Raw genomic sequence first — 14,948 nt, forward strand, 5'->3', positions numbered from 1 at the left:
AACATCTCCAGACTGCGTCCCTCACTTTCGCAACACTCCACTGAAGTTCTTGTCAACACCCTGGTGACCTCTCGGATCGACTATTGCAATGCGATCCTGCAAGGAATCCCCAATAAATTACTCCACCGGCTCCAACTTCTCCAAAACTCAGCTGCATGCATCATCACCCGTACCAAGTCTACCGACCATGTCACACCCCTGCTGATTCAACTGCACTGGCTCCCCATATCACAATGGATCAACTTCAAAGTCTTGTTAATGACATTCAAAGCCCTGCACAACCTTGCCCCCTCATATATCACAGAACTACTATAAACCTACATACCCCCACGCTCACTCCGTTCATCATCGGCAGGATTACTGGCAACCCCAGACTTCAGACCCCCCCCCCCCCCCCCCATCATCATCATTAGCTTGCTAGTTGCTTTTAATTACTTTTAATTAAACTTTTACTTTTAAATTTTAAATAGCTAATTCTATTTTTACTTCTATTTTATTTTTTTTGTAAGGTGACCTTGGGTGGTCTGAAAGGCACCTAAAAATTAAATGTATTATTATTATTATTATTATTATAACATTCAAATTACTAGACAAAAAATTATATCCTGAGAAAAGAGGATTTTGATGGGTATAGCGCCATAGACCTCCATTCATTCTGCACTCATCCTGTGAGCGCCCTCATGTGGAGCCAGAGTGGAACTGCAACCAGTTCAGAAGCCGGAAGTTTACTGAGAGTGAAACTTCTCTGGTATTATTCATACGACCAACTTCCGGTTGTAAAAGGCAGCAGACCCCATCCGGTCATCACACCCATAGATGACTAAACTAGTGATGGCAAAAATGATTGTTTTTGATGCAGTACCGGAAGGTTTTTTGAGACTTTTGTGAGGCAGTAATGAACCTCATAAGCTATCACTGTTCAAAAAACAGGTATTGTTAAATGGTGTTGATATTAAAGATGGTAAATGTAATAATACGTTTTTCAGATGCCTGATTCATTGCCCTGCAACACCTCGAAATAAATACTTTTGGAATGAACATTTTGAAAAATTGAATTGGAGATTTGTTTGGACTTATAATAGGCTAACAAATATTGTATCAATAATACATTTTATGAAATATACTTTAAAATTATACATAACATTTATCCAACAAACCAGTTCCTAAAAGGTATAAGAATGACCTTTCTGAATCTTGTGTATTTTGTAAACAGGATACTGAAACTATTTATCTTTTCTTTGAATGTATGGGTGCTTCTTATTTCTTATTTCTGCATCCTCGTTTCCTTTCCTCGGAGGAATCGAATGTAACTTTTTTTATATACATTGGATCACTCGAGCGTCACTTTATCGTGTCTGCCCTTATGTTGTTGAAGTTTGTTTATTTAAGAAATTCATAATAAATAATAATAAAGCAAGATACCCTGTTGAAATATGTGAGATGTGTGGTTTATATAAACTGCAAAGGTAAAGTATAAATTAAAATGATTGTGACCGATGTGAAGGGGGAGGAGAATTTAGACGTGCGTCACGTTTAAGTCGGTAAAACTCTTCCGCATAGGATACACCTGTGTATCCTCGCTCATGACTCCTCAGGAAGCCTCCTAACTCCTCGATCCTCGACTCCTCGCGGTGCAATTTATTTTTTTGATTGATGTGGAATATTTATTTAATATGTTAAGTGGAATCAAATTTCACACAGAGAAAATGGATGTTTTTATTTTTTTATTATGACAAAAAAGATCTAGACAAGAATCACGATTTTATGTTCAATCTTATTATATTACTTGGTAAGTTTTATATACACAAATAGTCTAAGAGGATTCCTAACATTTACCATTTTAAGGCTGATATGAAGATTTACTTTGAAACACTGCAAGGACTCTCAAACCGCAAAGCAACCAGAACTATGGGAATCTATAAAAAAATAAATTCCTCTTTATTTTAATTATACATGTAGGCTATACCTCCTCTCCAATATGTCTTTTTTTCTTATTTTCCTTAATGTGTGAATCGACTGTTTAGCATGTTTGATATAAACGTTACCTGTAATGTTCTTCGTATCTTACGATGCTCTGGATTCATTTTGAACCTTATATGTGAAATATGTGCATGCTGTAGGCCTATTATACAATGTATAATTCTGGAAATAATAATAATGATGGCAAAATGAGGCTTCCTGAACTAAAAACCCTTTTTTGAGTGCCCCCAAAAAAGGCGTCAGAGACTTCCTGCCAGATACTGCTGCCGAATCCGATTTAACCCAAGTGGACAGAGCCATCTCATTGGAACTCAATTGAGACAAGTGAAGCCCATTTTTAGCGATTTTTTAGGACTTCCGTTCCTGACGCGCAGACTCAAACAGAGCTTGACGACGTAGATGTGACGTGAGCAACCCGTCTGTCTTCTAGTGGCTGTGCCAAGAGAAATCTGAATATTCCCTTCCGAAACTCACAGAGACGGAGAGTGTGAGTAGGAGCTGTCCATGAGCTAGGAGCAGGAGAAACTTTTGCTAGGTATTCTGATTAATAATTTTGTCATTTTGCCTCCACGTCTCCCCGATTGCCCGCGAGCTTCTCCTCCCGTCCATACGGTAATCTCTCTACTGCGCGACAGAGAGTCGCGTGGGTATGACGCAATCGTTAGCCTACTTTTACAAAAACTGCTTCTACGGGGCCATAACATAAGCTACAAGGTAATGGAGCGTTTTATACATTGTCGTGTTTCTTTAGAAATAAATAATGGACAAATGGAGTCTTCAAACGCCTTAGATGTAAAGTTATTCGCTGTCAAAGTGACGCCAAAATGAATGGAAGTCAATGGGATGCTAACAGCAGGTGAAGTTCTGCTACAAGATGGTGGCACGCGGCCGGTGTGGTATAGTATTCTGTACCCGTATAGTAATGGGTCCGGGCTGAGGACCCAAGCAATCCGATTGGCTCAAAGCCCGTTTTATGGGTAATCGCTTTAGTGCCTGGTTACAAATCATACAAAATCACTTTATTATAGAAGACGTTTGTACTACGTTATAACGAATCATTAATGTATTTAATGTATTCTAAAGTATACGTTTCATATACTAGTATTTAACCGAAGCTATAGATTGTGAAATTAAACATTTCTCGTTGGTAGTGTTTTTTAGTTAGCTTAGATAATAGCATAGCATACAGCTAACGTTATCCGATGATCGTGATTCGTGCTATGAGCTTTTCCTGAGCTTATACTGCACTGATACTGCCTTACCATATTCACAGCCATTCGTAATGCAATTATAATTATGTAATTATTTTGTACACTTTTATTTATTAAAATATTCTTAAAATAATGCTTATTTGTGTATATTACTATTTTTCGTATTACCAGTTTAGACATTTAAATAAATTACAGAATGCTAGCTATGTTTTGTGGGTATAAATATTAAATCTAGCCTTGACTAAAGAACAGTATAATAAAATTATGGAATCACAATTTTTAATGTAATTAATCAAACCCCTTAATTCATATAATAATCTTTTATTTGAAAGAAATAACATTTTTAAAGTATGTTTTGTGACAAAGTTATTTGTTATTAAGCAATGGGGCATAAAATGCTTTTTTATTACAAGCATGTCATTTGTGTACTAATGCATATGATTTATGTCAGAATTAATTCTTAATACAGAACATCATACAACACAATAACATTTAATGTAATAAAATGAGAGAACCAAAACTTATATAAAAATTTAATTAAATTACACAATACAATACATAATGAATTCAACTGAATTATGAGATGTAATATATTACATTTTTATTAACACAAAACTACAAGCAAAATGCACATCGGTTTAGGACATTTATAGAGCTTTTTAAAATACACAACAATACAAAGCAGCTTTAAACAGACATGCTATGTCTTTACTTTTCTAAATACTTTTGTGATAGTCCTCTGGCTATATATTGTGAAGATTTAAAAACAATTAATGTTGAGTTAGCTGTGTAAAATATTTAATGAACTGTAAGGTTAAAGTTTTTTGAGAGCTAATGAGACACAAATAGATGCAGTGTCTTTTGCTGTATGTAAAGTCAGATCTTTAGTTTGAAGTAAATTCATGTTGTATGTGCAGTCAATTCTTTGTGGAACCATCCTAAGGCCTAGATGATGCAGTCAGTCAGTTTCCCCTTTAGATGGTGCGGTCGTGACCTGGTAGGTGAGGAGGCTGGACTAGGTGTCATGGACTGACTTGAGGAACTCTGTAAAAACACACAAACAACATGTCACATGCAACTGTACACTTGCAGTCCTTAGTGCTATGGAACATCACTCACTGTTTTTGCTTTGATATGCAAACTCAAAGGTGCAACGCAGCAGACGTAGTTAGCTCGTTGAACCTAGGGGTGTCATGGATGGACTGGCTTGAGGAACTCTGCAAAAACACACAAACAACACGTCACGTGCAACTGTACACTTGCAGTCTTTAGTGCTATGGAACATCACTCACTGTTTTTGCTTTGATATGCAAGCCCAAAGGTGCAACGCAGCAGACGTAGTTAGCTCGTTGAACCTGGGTGCCATGGATGGACTGGCTTAAAAGGCTATTTTAATGACACACTCCACAAGATAAGATATATCAGCCCAAAAGTGACTGAAACCTTCCGTTCGTCTCAGTATTGTAAGGCTGATCTGTACAACAAAAGATAAAAAAAAGTAATTACTTAATGAGTTAGTTTAATGAGTTAGTTCACAAAAACATATAAAAATCAGCCATCAGTTTCTTCCAACATATTATCAAATGATACCAGGGTGAGAAAATGATGTGTTTTTTTGGTGATATAAAAAATTCGAGTACTTATTTGTACCAACACAATCCCATAAAATGCTTACCTCAGGAATCAATTCACACATTACAAGGTCGATATGTTCAAGCTTTTTGTCCTTCTTTTGCTCAAACACAATGTTGTCGATGTGTCCTAAAAGTTCCTCAACATGTGCTGACAAGGCTGGATGAAAGCTCTTAGGTTTTGCCATTTTCCCAGTCTTCATTTGCCACCATTTGTTCCACGTGGGTTTCACCAAGCCTTTCACAATTCCTTGAAACAACTCCTGAAAAAAATATTTAGTATAGCAAACAATATCTAGCCATTTTAAATTTTGTAAGGTCTTATATGTACCTGAATTTCAGCATCACTGACAAGAGAACAAATTCCTTTTTTTTCCACCTCCTCGACTGTCCTAAATTTAAAAAATCAACGATCTACTTGATTTATTAAACTTTTAAGTTGATTTATATGAATGAGGACACTCATTTTACACATACCTTTTATACGTCATATGCTGAACAGCATATGCTGCCATTGATGATGCGTGATATCTTCTCAGATGCCACAGATCTTCTCCCTGTATCACCTCGTTTTTCATAGAGGTCCATTTGTCCCTCACCTCCATTTCTGCCATCTAATGCAATAAACACAGTTGTTAAAGTAATGTAGATAAAAATAAAATAAAATAAATAAATAAAAGCATTTTTTTTAACTTACTGTACAAACCAAAACCCCACAGTTGTTAGAGTCAGCCAGCCTCCACTGTTCTGGGTACTCAACAGTCCATTTTCCCAAGTCCCAAGTATTTCGGAAGGCATTGCTTTTGTACAAAAGAAAAAAGAAATTAATAAATGTACATTAGTAAATAAAGATCACAATTTTAACATTTACAAAGCACATAATACCATAGTATAGCCAGGTCCATCGCAGAAATTGACTTGTAGTTGCCAGTGGGGTCGTAAACTCGAATACGATTCAGCAAACCATCCAAGACCTTTACAACATAAACAGAAACCGCTTTAACCAGAGTAACAACTGTTGAGCAAAAATTTATTTTTTTATCCACACATACCCACAAAATGAAGTGGTTTCCCTTTTCGGGGCTCTGTCCACCAACAATTCTTGGAATAAGGTCATTCTCATCAAGGTCCTTTAAAATATTTTTAAGTAAATAAGTAAGTAAATGTGTCCCCTGCCACTGAAATTTAATTAATAGATTTTCATTTACCTTCAGACAAATTAGAATTTGGGGCCCCTGGGACCTTTCTATAAAACTCCTACTAGCCAATTAATGTTAGAGGCTGAAAATGTTAGTTTTAGGGTTAGGGTTAGTGAATATTTTTGCCTTCGCTCTACAGACCGGCGCTTTCGGTATGTCGATCGGGGCGGGCCCAGGGGTCACCGTGCCAAATTTTCTATAAAACTCCCACCCACCCATTAAATGAATGCATTTGCCACAGTGGTTTCGCGAACACCGCTTGGAAAGGGCCGATCGACTAGGGGGAGACATTTTCCATCTCGCCACGGCCCCCTGGAGCGGGCGGAAAAGTTTGGTGTTTAAAAAAGTTTCATTCTCGTTAATTAAACCACCCCTACTGTACTAAGCACACTCGACTGAACACATCACACTCATTTTCAAGTCATTTTAGTGCTTGATGTGCATAAAAAATGCAGTGTCCGTGAAACCATTATTTTGCATCCTCTGAATAGGTTGGATCTGGGACATTTATGTGTTTTTGCTCTCCCGTCATGTGTGATATCAATTCTCGTTAATTAAACCACCCCCACTGTACTAAGCACGCTCAACTGAACACATCACACTAATTTTCAAGTCATTTCAGTGTTTAATTTGCATAAAAATGAGTGTCCTCGAAACCACTATTTGGCGGCAAAATAGTGGCTTCGCGGACACGGTGGTTTTTAAGCTCAGCTTTCGAAATATTTTGATGAAACCTGTTTATCAGCACTCAGCGGGCTCCCCTGAGTCCGTAGCACCAAGTGTCATCCCAAAATTACACTGTCCGTGAAACCACTATTTTGCACAGTGTAACAAATGCTACCTGGGATCTCCATATCTCAGCTCTGGAAGGCTCTAGAGCCTCCAATCTTGCACTCCTGTCTGCGCATCAGCACCCTCTATCCGAATCCAAGGTTTCAAGAAGATCCAAGAAACTTTATTTTTCGACCCAAAAAAAACGACAGGCTTGCCACTTGGTTTAAATATATAGGATGATGCACCAGGGTGGGTCCACTGAAGAGGATGATGTGCAACTATGCCATCAAAACCCGTGCAAATTTAAGAATTTTTTTTTTTTAATAGCTGTCCACTGTAGTGACCACTATGCATTAAAGGGTTAATCCATATAAAACAGCGATTAATCTTGCAAAGTACGTTTTGGTGTTACTGCTATCATTACGTTAGTAATTCATTAAGTTAACTAAAAAGTGTCGCTATGTTGTGAGAAGGTATTCCTTTGCAGAGATCCCAACCGTAACTAAGCATTTAACAAACAGAAAAAAGTGACATCTCATTACTAGATGTTCTCCAGTCCTAAAAGTAAAACAAAAACACAAACAATCTGTATTTAAAAGATCTTTTAGAAAGTCATGGACTCTTTTGAGCCTTTGTCAGTGATACTCTGAAATACTTCCCATCCCATACATGAAAAAAATACATGCCATGTTGGTGATATCATATATATATATATATATATATATATATATATATATATATATATATATATATTAAAATATTCTTACATAGGCTATATAAAATAAAATGACACAACCCTGTCTCTTTTTGTTAAATTTCAGTTTTATTGATCAATAATAGCAATTATGAAAGTATAAGTAGCCATACAAGTCAAGAAATAAAGTAATTAAACGATTCAGTCAAACATAAGTCAGCAGGCTACAACGTTAAAGATAAATAGCCTAAATAATTTAACGTTATATAAAGTTATGAAACTAAAACTTTGCCCTCAGCCAAAACGATTTGCCAGGGAACAAAATATAGATTAATGATTTCAAAGATCGTCCCACAAGACGAATTATATCTCATGTTTAACCACTCCACTAGACTAGAGAGCAGCAGCAGCTCTAGCCGAGGTAAGGCTGTTCCAAGCGGGATACATGAGCGCTGAGCAACCGGTGATCCCTTGGATCTCACATCTCCGAAAACGTCAGATCAAATTTTTAAATAGGCGCTATCTGTATAAACAAACAACATATTTGAGCTTTAAACAACTACATTATCGACTGAAAAACTCTTAAAACTACATTTCGTGACACAATAACAGTAGTATTTTTAAATTTCGCGGTCTTTCTCCTGCTATTGACGCAACTTGAGATTTTAAATATTAGCTATAGAATATACACGATTTACATATACAATATAAAATTTAATTCAATCTTACCTTGCATATAGCAGCGGGATTTAGCATTCTACATAAAGCTACCACATAATAACACTAAAACAGCTCACGTTAGCTACAAGTTATCGCGAGAACAGATTTAGATCAGGCATACTACTGGCATACTAACTGGGTCCTCAGGGTTACAGAATACTATACGGGTACAGAATACTATACCACACCGGACCCGATTGTTCATCACACCGGCTTCAACTTCCGGTCGACTTCCTTCTAGTGAAGGCAAAATGAGGCTTCCTGAACCACTGACACCTGGCAGCCCATTGCTTCAGCCAAAGGTTCATTACTCAAAGCTTCATTCAGTGACACCTTCATTCAGTGACACCTAGCTACTGTGTAAAGAAATAGCAGAAAAATTAATTAATTCTGAACCAGTGTCGCCCTCCCCCCTCCCTCACTACCTCTCTAATTTTATAAAAAATATTTTTTTTTTTATAAAAAAAAATTATATTTTATAAAATACTTTTATAAATAAAAATATTTATTTGTAATGTAAATATACAAATAGATATTTATATGTATTTGTATATTTATATTTAAATGTATATTTTATAAATAAAAATATTTATTTATTTATTTTGTACTCACTGTTGATGTCTGTAACCTTTCATTTGCAATAATAAAAAGACATGATCAGACATTTGTCCATTACTGTGTATAATATAAAATATGTATCTTTCTCTGTCTGAATTTACTTGTGCAGAGTCACACACACAGTTAATTAATTATTCATAAATTGTTTGGATAGGGACAGTATGAACAACAACAGTGACACTGTTGAGTGCAGTGCTTATGTTAGAGGGAGTGTAATAAAGTACATTTATTCATTTAGCAGATTATAGATAACAGATTAAAGTAAACTGCAACAGAATAGTCCGGAAGGAAGGATTACAATAGATTTTTTATTGAGAAACAGAATTATTTCAAGTGTGTTGGGGTTTAGACGATTCCTCTTCTTGGACAAAATCTCTCTAGCCTTGGAAAAGATCCTTTCACAACAAGGAACAGAGGATGCAGGGGAACGTAAAAATGGCAGTGGTACAAATGAGGACACTGATGCTTCTGTTGAGCCCAGACAGCCCAGATTCCCTCTTTCTTGCTGGCTCCATTACCAGGAAGGAAGAGTCACAAAGAGCAAACAAATCCAAAAGGGCAATCCAAATCAAAAAGCAGTCCAGTCCAGATGCAAAAATCCAGACCAATCCAAATAATCTTATCTAATTAATATAACAAGACTATAATATAGCTAGGCCTGCTATAATAATAATATACTATAACTATTCTAACCTGATAATGTAATAATATACAGCCCTCACATATGACAAAACAATGACAATGATAGTTATCTAACTCTCTGACTCTCTGACACTACAACTGCTTCTACTACTCCTGACAACACCCACAAAGAGGCGTGAGTTTCGAACCGCCTTTTATCCGGAAGCGACACTCAAGGCCTCATTATACTTCTGCGTCGGACCTACGCCGGAGCCTATACGCCGTAGGCAACGTGTTGGTTTTAAAGGCCTCATTATACTTCTGCGTCGGACCTACGCCGGAGCCTATACGCCGTAGGAAACGTGTTGGTTTTAATTTATACTTCTGTGTCGTTGTCCGCGTTGACGCGCACCTAGGGAGCATGTGAAACCCCGAGGGAGGGGTTCTGGCAGACCAATCACCGCGCTTGTGTCCGCGTAGAATTGACGCGTTGTTACATTTTTGGAGAGGTGCACGTCAGGGTACGCCGTAGGGTACGCGCGCTACACACAGCCTACGACGTAGCTACGGCGGCAGTTCGACGCAGAAGTATAAAACAGACCGAACCGATGACGTATCCACACAAACCGAAGCCTCGTTTGTCATTAGTCACGTGATTTTCACGTTAACAACACAAGCCTCGAATCGCGGCTTCATCTGGCACGCCCACTTTTTCTCGACACACGCTCCGACCAGTGTTGCCAACTTAGCGCCTTTGTCGCTATTTTTAGCGACTTTTCAGACCCCTTTAGCAACATTTTTTTCAAAAAAGCGACTAGCGACAAATCTAGCTACTTTTTGGACAAACATCAGTAACCTCCAAATGTTGCCAGCAATTACTGTAAACTTTGCAAATAAGAGATCAGCCCCTTCAAGTTTTAAATGAACACAAAATGCAATGTAAATAAATACAAAGCAGTTCCAGCACCCCTGCGCTGGGTGCGCCCCTCCCCCTATAACTGTTCTGTCTCGCGGAGGAGCTAAATTGTGTGCATGTGTGAAACACGCATAGGAAAAAAAGAACGACAGAAAGAACGGCTCCCCTCCAGCCGCGACTCGGCTCCCATCGTTCATGTTTATGAGCCGTTCAAAAGAATCGGTTCGTTCGCGAACGTCACAACTCTAATCTAGCGACATTTGAAAATAGTTGGCAACACTGGCTCCGACGCCTCGGTTCAAATGTCACATAACTTCCTTCCCTCTTGGGGATTAACCGAAACACAAATCTAGTGAGACTAAACCTGTCAGGTACTGGCAAAAACTTCTTGCGGCCGATTTTTAGACGAACGAACCCTCTCTGACCAGTGTTGTGATGTGAAAGAAACAGACGTGAATATATATAGCCTATCAGAAGGTAAGTATTTTAAGATTTTTAGAAAATCTGCAGCTGACCTGGAGCTTTGAACTACTAGCCTAAATAATCGCGGCACAAAATAAGCTTTTGTTGTCCGTATTTTAAAAGCAGTCGACAACTGGCCAAATTATGTGTGCCTTTATCTTTTATGAGTCGCTTTGATCCTACAGTGCTTATACGTGTTATTTCTGAATTTCGTTCACATGTTCTAAAGTGAAAGTATTTTTGCCTTCTGCTCCGCACACTTGGTTTCATTTCTGTTAAAATGCTTTTTTTGCTTCTTATGTGGTTTTATAAAAACTTGATTTGGTGATATGCTTAATGCCATGATAATAAAATAAGAATTATTGTGTTTATTTATTCCATACTAGTATTTATTATGAAAAAAAACATGATTTTTTTTTTTAAAAGACTGCATTTCGAATACTGTACCTATAGCACAACAAAGATTTGTCTCTTTTATTCCTCGAAATGTTTAAAAATGTCAGTGGAAATGACACTGTGGTGGGAAAAGTTTTTGATGTTTTAAGGAAAATGTTAAAAATGATGGAAGTAAACTAATGAGAGATTTCTTTCCTAAATATACAAAAAAGACAAAAGTGCTTTTATTTGAAAAAACAAAGTTCACAGTGAGGTGATTAATTTCTTGTTCTTGTTTTTCTTTCTGTTTTTAGTTTGTTTGACAGAGAATGGATATGTCTGCAAGATGCTTGTGGGAAACACAACCTGCACAAGATCTGAGTTTTGAACGGCTGTCTTGAGTCCTGCCGTCAGCTACTCTTCAGACATCAGACCATGCAGCAAACGACACCGCTACTGTGAAGGCTGAGGACATTCATGTCCACTTTAAGGATTATTCTTCTCATTACTGTTATTCTTCCACTTTACTATGAACTTTGCTTTTGTCGATGTGCTCCTGCTGAATATGAGACAAATGGGGAATGCTGTCCAATGTGTGCTCCTGGTAAGACTGATAATAAAAAGTTATACCATATACTTTACATATTTTACACAATTTGTATAATTTCAAAGTTTCTAATTTTAGATTTTTTTTTTAATTCTTTATCAATATGTTTTTTTACTGCAAGTTTGTGACGTTATTACGTCAGTGATGATAATCTGCTGTATTCTGCATTAATGAATATATTTTTTCTGTATAAAAGCATTTGTTTGGTTTGTGAAAAAAACCCTAAATTATAAAGTCTGAATACCATGACAGTAGCCTGGTAATACCATACCAGACATTCTCTGAAGTTTAAAATCATTGGTTACCCGTAAGCCAATCACTGTATTATGCACATGCTCAGCCACATCTAACTTCCACTGTAAACACATGTATGATCATAGTCAGTATATATAATGCGAAAACAAAACCATTGAGCGAAATACCGGAGTGAACTAAATTATGTGAAGTAAATCTACGCATCCACAGTACAATCAGCCCGCCCTCTGTTCGTTGATTGGCCGGCTGTTTTGAGGCCGGAGGAAAACGGTCGCTATCTCAGGCTACCATGACAGTGCATTTTGCATCACATTATTAAGTGATTTCTGTTGAAATTCAATAACAAATTTTATGTGCTGCTTTTTAGGAAACCGTGTTTATTTGGACTGCACACATGATGCCAGCACAACTTGTGTTCCATGCCCTGAATACACTTATACTGATGAACCCAACGGCTTATCAAAATGCTTTAAATGTACAGAGTGTGATTCAAGTGAGTGTTTCCCCCTTTAAATTTGTTCATCCGAAAATTTAAAAGTTAATAATTTACTTAAGAGGTGATCTAGCATCTAAAGCAGTGATCTCAAACTCAATTCCTGGAGGGCCACAGCTCTGCACAGTTTTGCTCCAACCCTAATCAAACACCTGATCCAGCTAAGCAAGTCTTCAGGATTACTAGAATCTTCCTTGCAGGTGTGAGTTGGAGCTGGTTGGAGCTAAACTGTGCAGAGCTGTGGCCCTCCAGGAAATGAGTTTGAGACCACTGATCTAAAGAGATGCAAGCTATTTGGGTTCATGGGTTCCTACAGTAACTAATGTAATATGGTTTCTGCTGACACATTTCTATCTTAGACCTTGGGTTAAGAGTGAGTAAAGCCTGCACTCGGTCGTCAGATGCTGTGTGTGAGCCACTGGAAAGATTCTTCTGCACTGAAAGAGAGAAACACTCCTGTAGACTCGCTGTGCAACACTCTGAATGCAGACCTGGACAATACATCAGACAAGCAGGTAAATGATCACATTATATAAAGATGCATGGACAGTGCATGAAATGCTGTTTATTGTTATCTGTGCTGCATTAGTTGCAGTTAAGGAAACAAGAGCATTTATTCATTTTATTTTATTTTATTTTAAACAACATCTTTATGTAACTATATGTCCCTTGTCTACAGGCACTGGCTCCACAGATACAGTATGTGCCGACTGTAAAGCTGACACATATTCAAATGGCTCTTTATCATCCTGTAAACCACACACAAAGTAAGTGTTCTCTTATACTGTTGGTGTGTGCTGTTGCTCATCATTTTACATCTGATCCTGGATATTATTCACAGGTGTGAAGCATTGGGACTTACTGAAATAAATCCAGGAACACAGTCGTCTGACACTGAATGTGGAAAACTCCCTAATGTTACAGCCATTGCTGTTAGTGTTACAGTTACTGTGATAATAATAATTACAGTAATAAGTGTTCTTACAATCAAACATATGCGAAAGAAGAGACAATCTCATCAGTCAGGTAAGCTTTAATTAATTTGTTCAGAACGTTTTTGTAGTATGAGATATAGAGTTGTTTTTCATATAATTTCTATGTAAATTCAGCCAAATTAAATAAATAAATAAATACAGTCATGGAGCTGGAATACTTGTTGACAATCATTCATATACACTATATTTGCTACAGTTAGAAAAAAGAGGGTGATGCAGCGAGTAATATAATGTTGATTAAATTATAATTTTGTCTCTCTTCTGTTCATACAGGAATGCAGGTATTGAAAGTTTATTTCTTTTTTCACATTAAAGATAAAAAAAGAAAACAAGTTACTTTTAATTTGCTTTAAATAACAAAATGTATGTTTATCTGTTTTCTGTTAAAAGGAAACGGGAAATGATCTCAGTGAAAAAGCCAGAATGGGTAAGAGTAGTAATTCATATTGACATACAACACAGTTAATCAGCTCATGTACATGATGAGAAACTTCAGTGACATAATATTGGATTTTAATTGTGATTTATTTAACAATATGTTGGTCTTCTGTGGTTTGACTGTGAGAAAGCAATGCAAAACATTATTTGTGCCTGTGCAAGTTGGAAAGTAATGCTTTCATTCACTGTGTTTTCAGCTGTTCATGACCGGAATAATACTGAGCTCTCCAGATTGGAACAACCCGTAAACGACTTGGAATAGCTACAGTTTCCAGACTACTCAGAATTGTCTCCACATCAGGACCGGTGCCATTACACATACTTCCGAACAAATGCAGACTATTCCCCCACTCGCAGGAATAGTTGCGTCTTCCTCTTTTACCCAAACCAATGAAGAGAGAACGCCAACTCCTGTGAAGACTTCAGATGATGCAAACTCTGAATCAGCATCACCAATGCTACATTTTTCAAAATGTCATAATAATAATTTGTTTACAAACAAGTATTTTTTTACAATTATATTATCGGGCCGATATTTCCCGCCACTGTCCTCGGGCCGGGTCGGGTCGGGCCCTTGATAAAGCACGTCACGTGTCATGCGCAGCGTCTCGCACTCGCAGTCTCGCACACGTGACGCATCACACCTGCTGTGCGTGCTGTAGGCTATTCTGTTGCTCTTCTAAGTGCGACATGGATCTTGAAGAAGCAAAGAAAAAAATTAAAACAGGAGAATTAACTTTGAGCAAGTTTGGAGGAAAATCGGAGGTATAGACACATTTTAAACTAGTCGTGGGGAGTGACAACATAATGTGTTGGCTTTGTCTCGTGCATTAAATGCGCACGCTGCTCGCCTATGACAGCAAAAAAACGGGGACTTCGACGATGAACAGACAAGCAGTCTTGCCATGACAGAAATTATTATAGTAGTCAGCCTCAGGCCTCAATATCCGCTTTTGTTA

The 14,948-nt window shown here is 37.4% G+C and overlaps 2 protein-coding genes and 1 long non-coding RNA gene across 5 annotated transcripts in view; 1 reads left to right on the forward strand and 2 right to left on the reverse strand.

The window, feature by feature from the left end:
• Nucleotides 1-3,784: 3,784 nt before the first annotated feature.
• On the reverse strand, nucleotides 3,785-5,943 carry LOC311066500 (uncharacterized protein). Its single transcript, XM_084087730.1, has 8 exons — nucleotides 5,875-5,943; nucleotides 5,708-5,796; nucleotides 5,520-5,622; nucleotides 5,300-5,436; nucleotides 5,154-5,214; nucleotides 4,867-5,085; nucleotides 4,547-4,665; nucleotides 3,785-4,235 (listed from the first exon to the last, which is right to left on the reverse strand). The coding sequence occupies exons 2-7, from the start codon at nucleotides 5,725-5,727 to the stop codon at nucleotides 4,570-4,572; spliced, it is 636 nt and encodes a 211-aa protein (XP_083943856.1). The 5' UTR covers nucleotides 5,728-5,796; nucleotides 5,875-5,943; the 3' UTR covers nucleotides 3,785-4,235; nucleotides 4,547-4,569.
• A 1,656-nt stretch (nucleotides 5,944-7,599) lies between these two features.
• On the reverse strand, nucleotides 7,600-8,394 carry LOC311066501. Its single transcript, XR_014603089.1, has 2 exons — nucleotides 8,219-8,394; nucleotides 7,600-8,012 (listed from the first exon to the last, which is right to left on the reverse strand). It is a non-coding gene; the product is annotated as an uncharacterized lncRNA (long non-coding RNA).
• A 2,054-nt stretch (nucleotides 8,395-10,448) lies between these two features.
• Nucleotides 10,449-14,948, forward strand: part of LOC311066118 (tumor necrosis factor receptor superfamily member 14-like) — a 67,124-nt gene continuing 62,624 nt past the window's right edge. Inside the window, exons 1-8 of one of the 3 annotated variants that reach the window (XM_084087123.1) lie at nucleotides 10,449-10,841; nucleotides 11,516-11,805; nucleotides 12,431-12,556; nucleotides 12,916-13,071; nucleotides 13,236-13,323; nucleotides 13,398-13,582; nucleotides 13,942-13,978; nucleotides 14,187-14,530. In XM_084087123.1, coding sequence (XP_083943249.1) covers nucleotides 11,679-11,805; nucleotides 12,431-12,556; nucleotides 12,916-13,071; nucleotides 13,236-13,323; nucleotides 13,398-13,582; nucleotides 13,942-13,955 — 696 coding nt within the window. In that variant the 5' untranslated portion in view covers nucleotides 10,449-10,841; nucleotides 11,516-11,678 and the 3' untranslated portion in view covers nucleotides 13,956-13,978; nucleotides 14,187-14,530. Of the gene's footprint in view, nucleotides 10,842-11,515; nucleotides 11,806-12,430; nucleotides 12,557-12,915; nucleotides 13,072-13,235; nucleotides 13,324-13,397; nucleotides 13,833-13,941; nucleotides 13,979-14,186; nucleotides 14,531-14,948 lie in introns of those variants that run through there. The other 2 variants (XM_084087124.1, XM_084087125.1) reach the window with 2 other exon arrangements.

The sequence above is a fragment of the Abramis brama genome (assembly GCF_963993115.1).
Source record: "Abramis brama genome assembly, chromosome: 16".
Taxonomy (NCBI): domain Eukaryota; kingdom Metazoa; phylum Chordata; class Actinopteri; order Cypriniformes; family Leuciscidae; genus Abramis; species Abramis brama.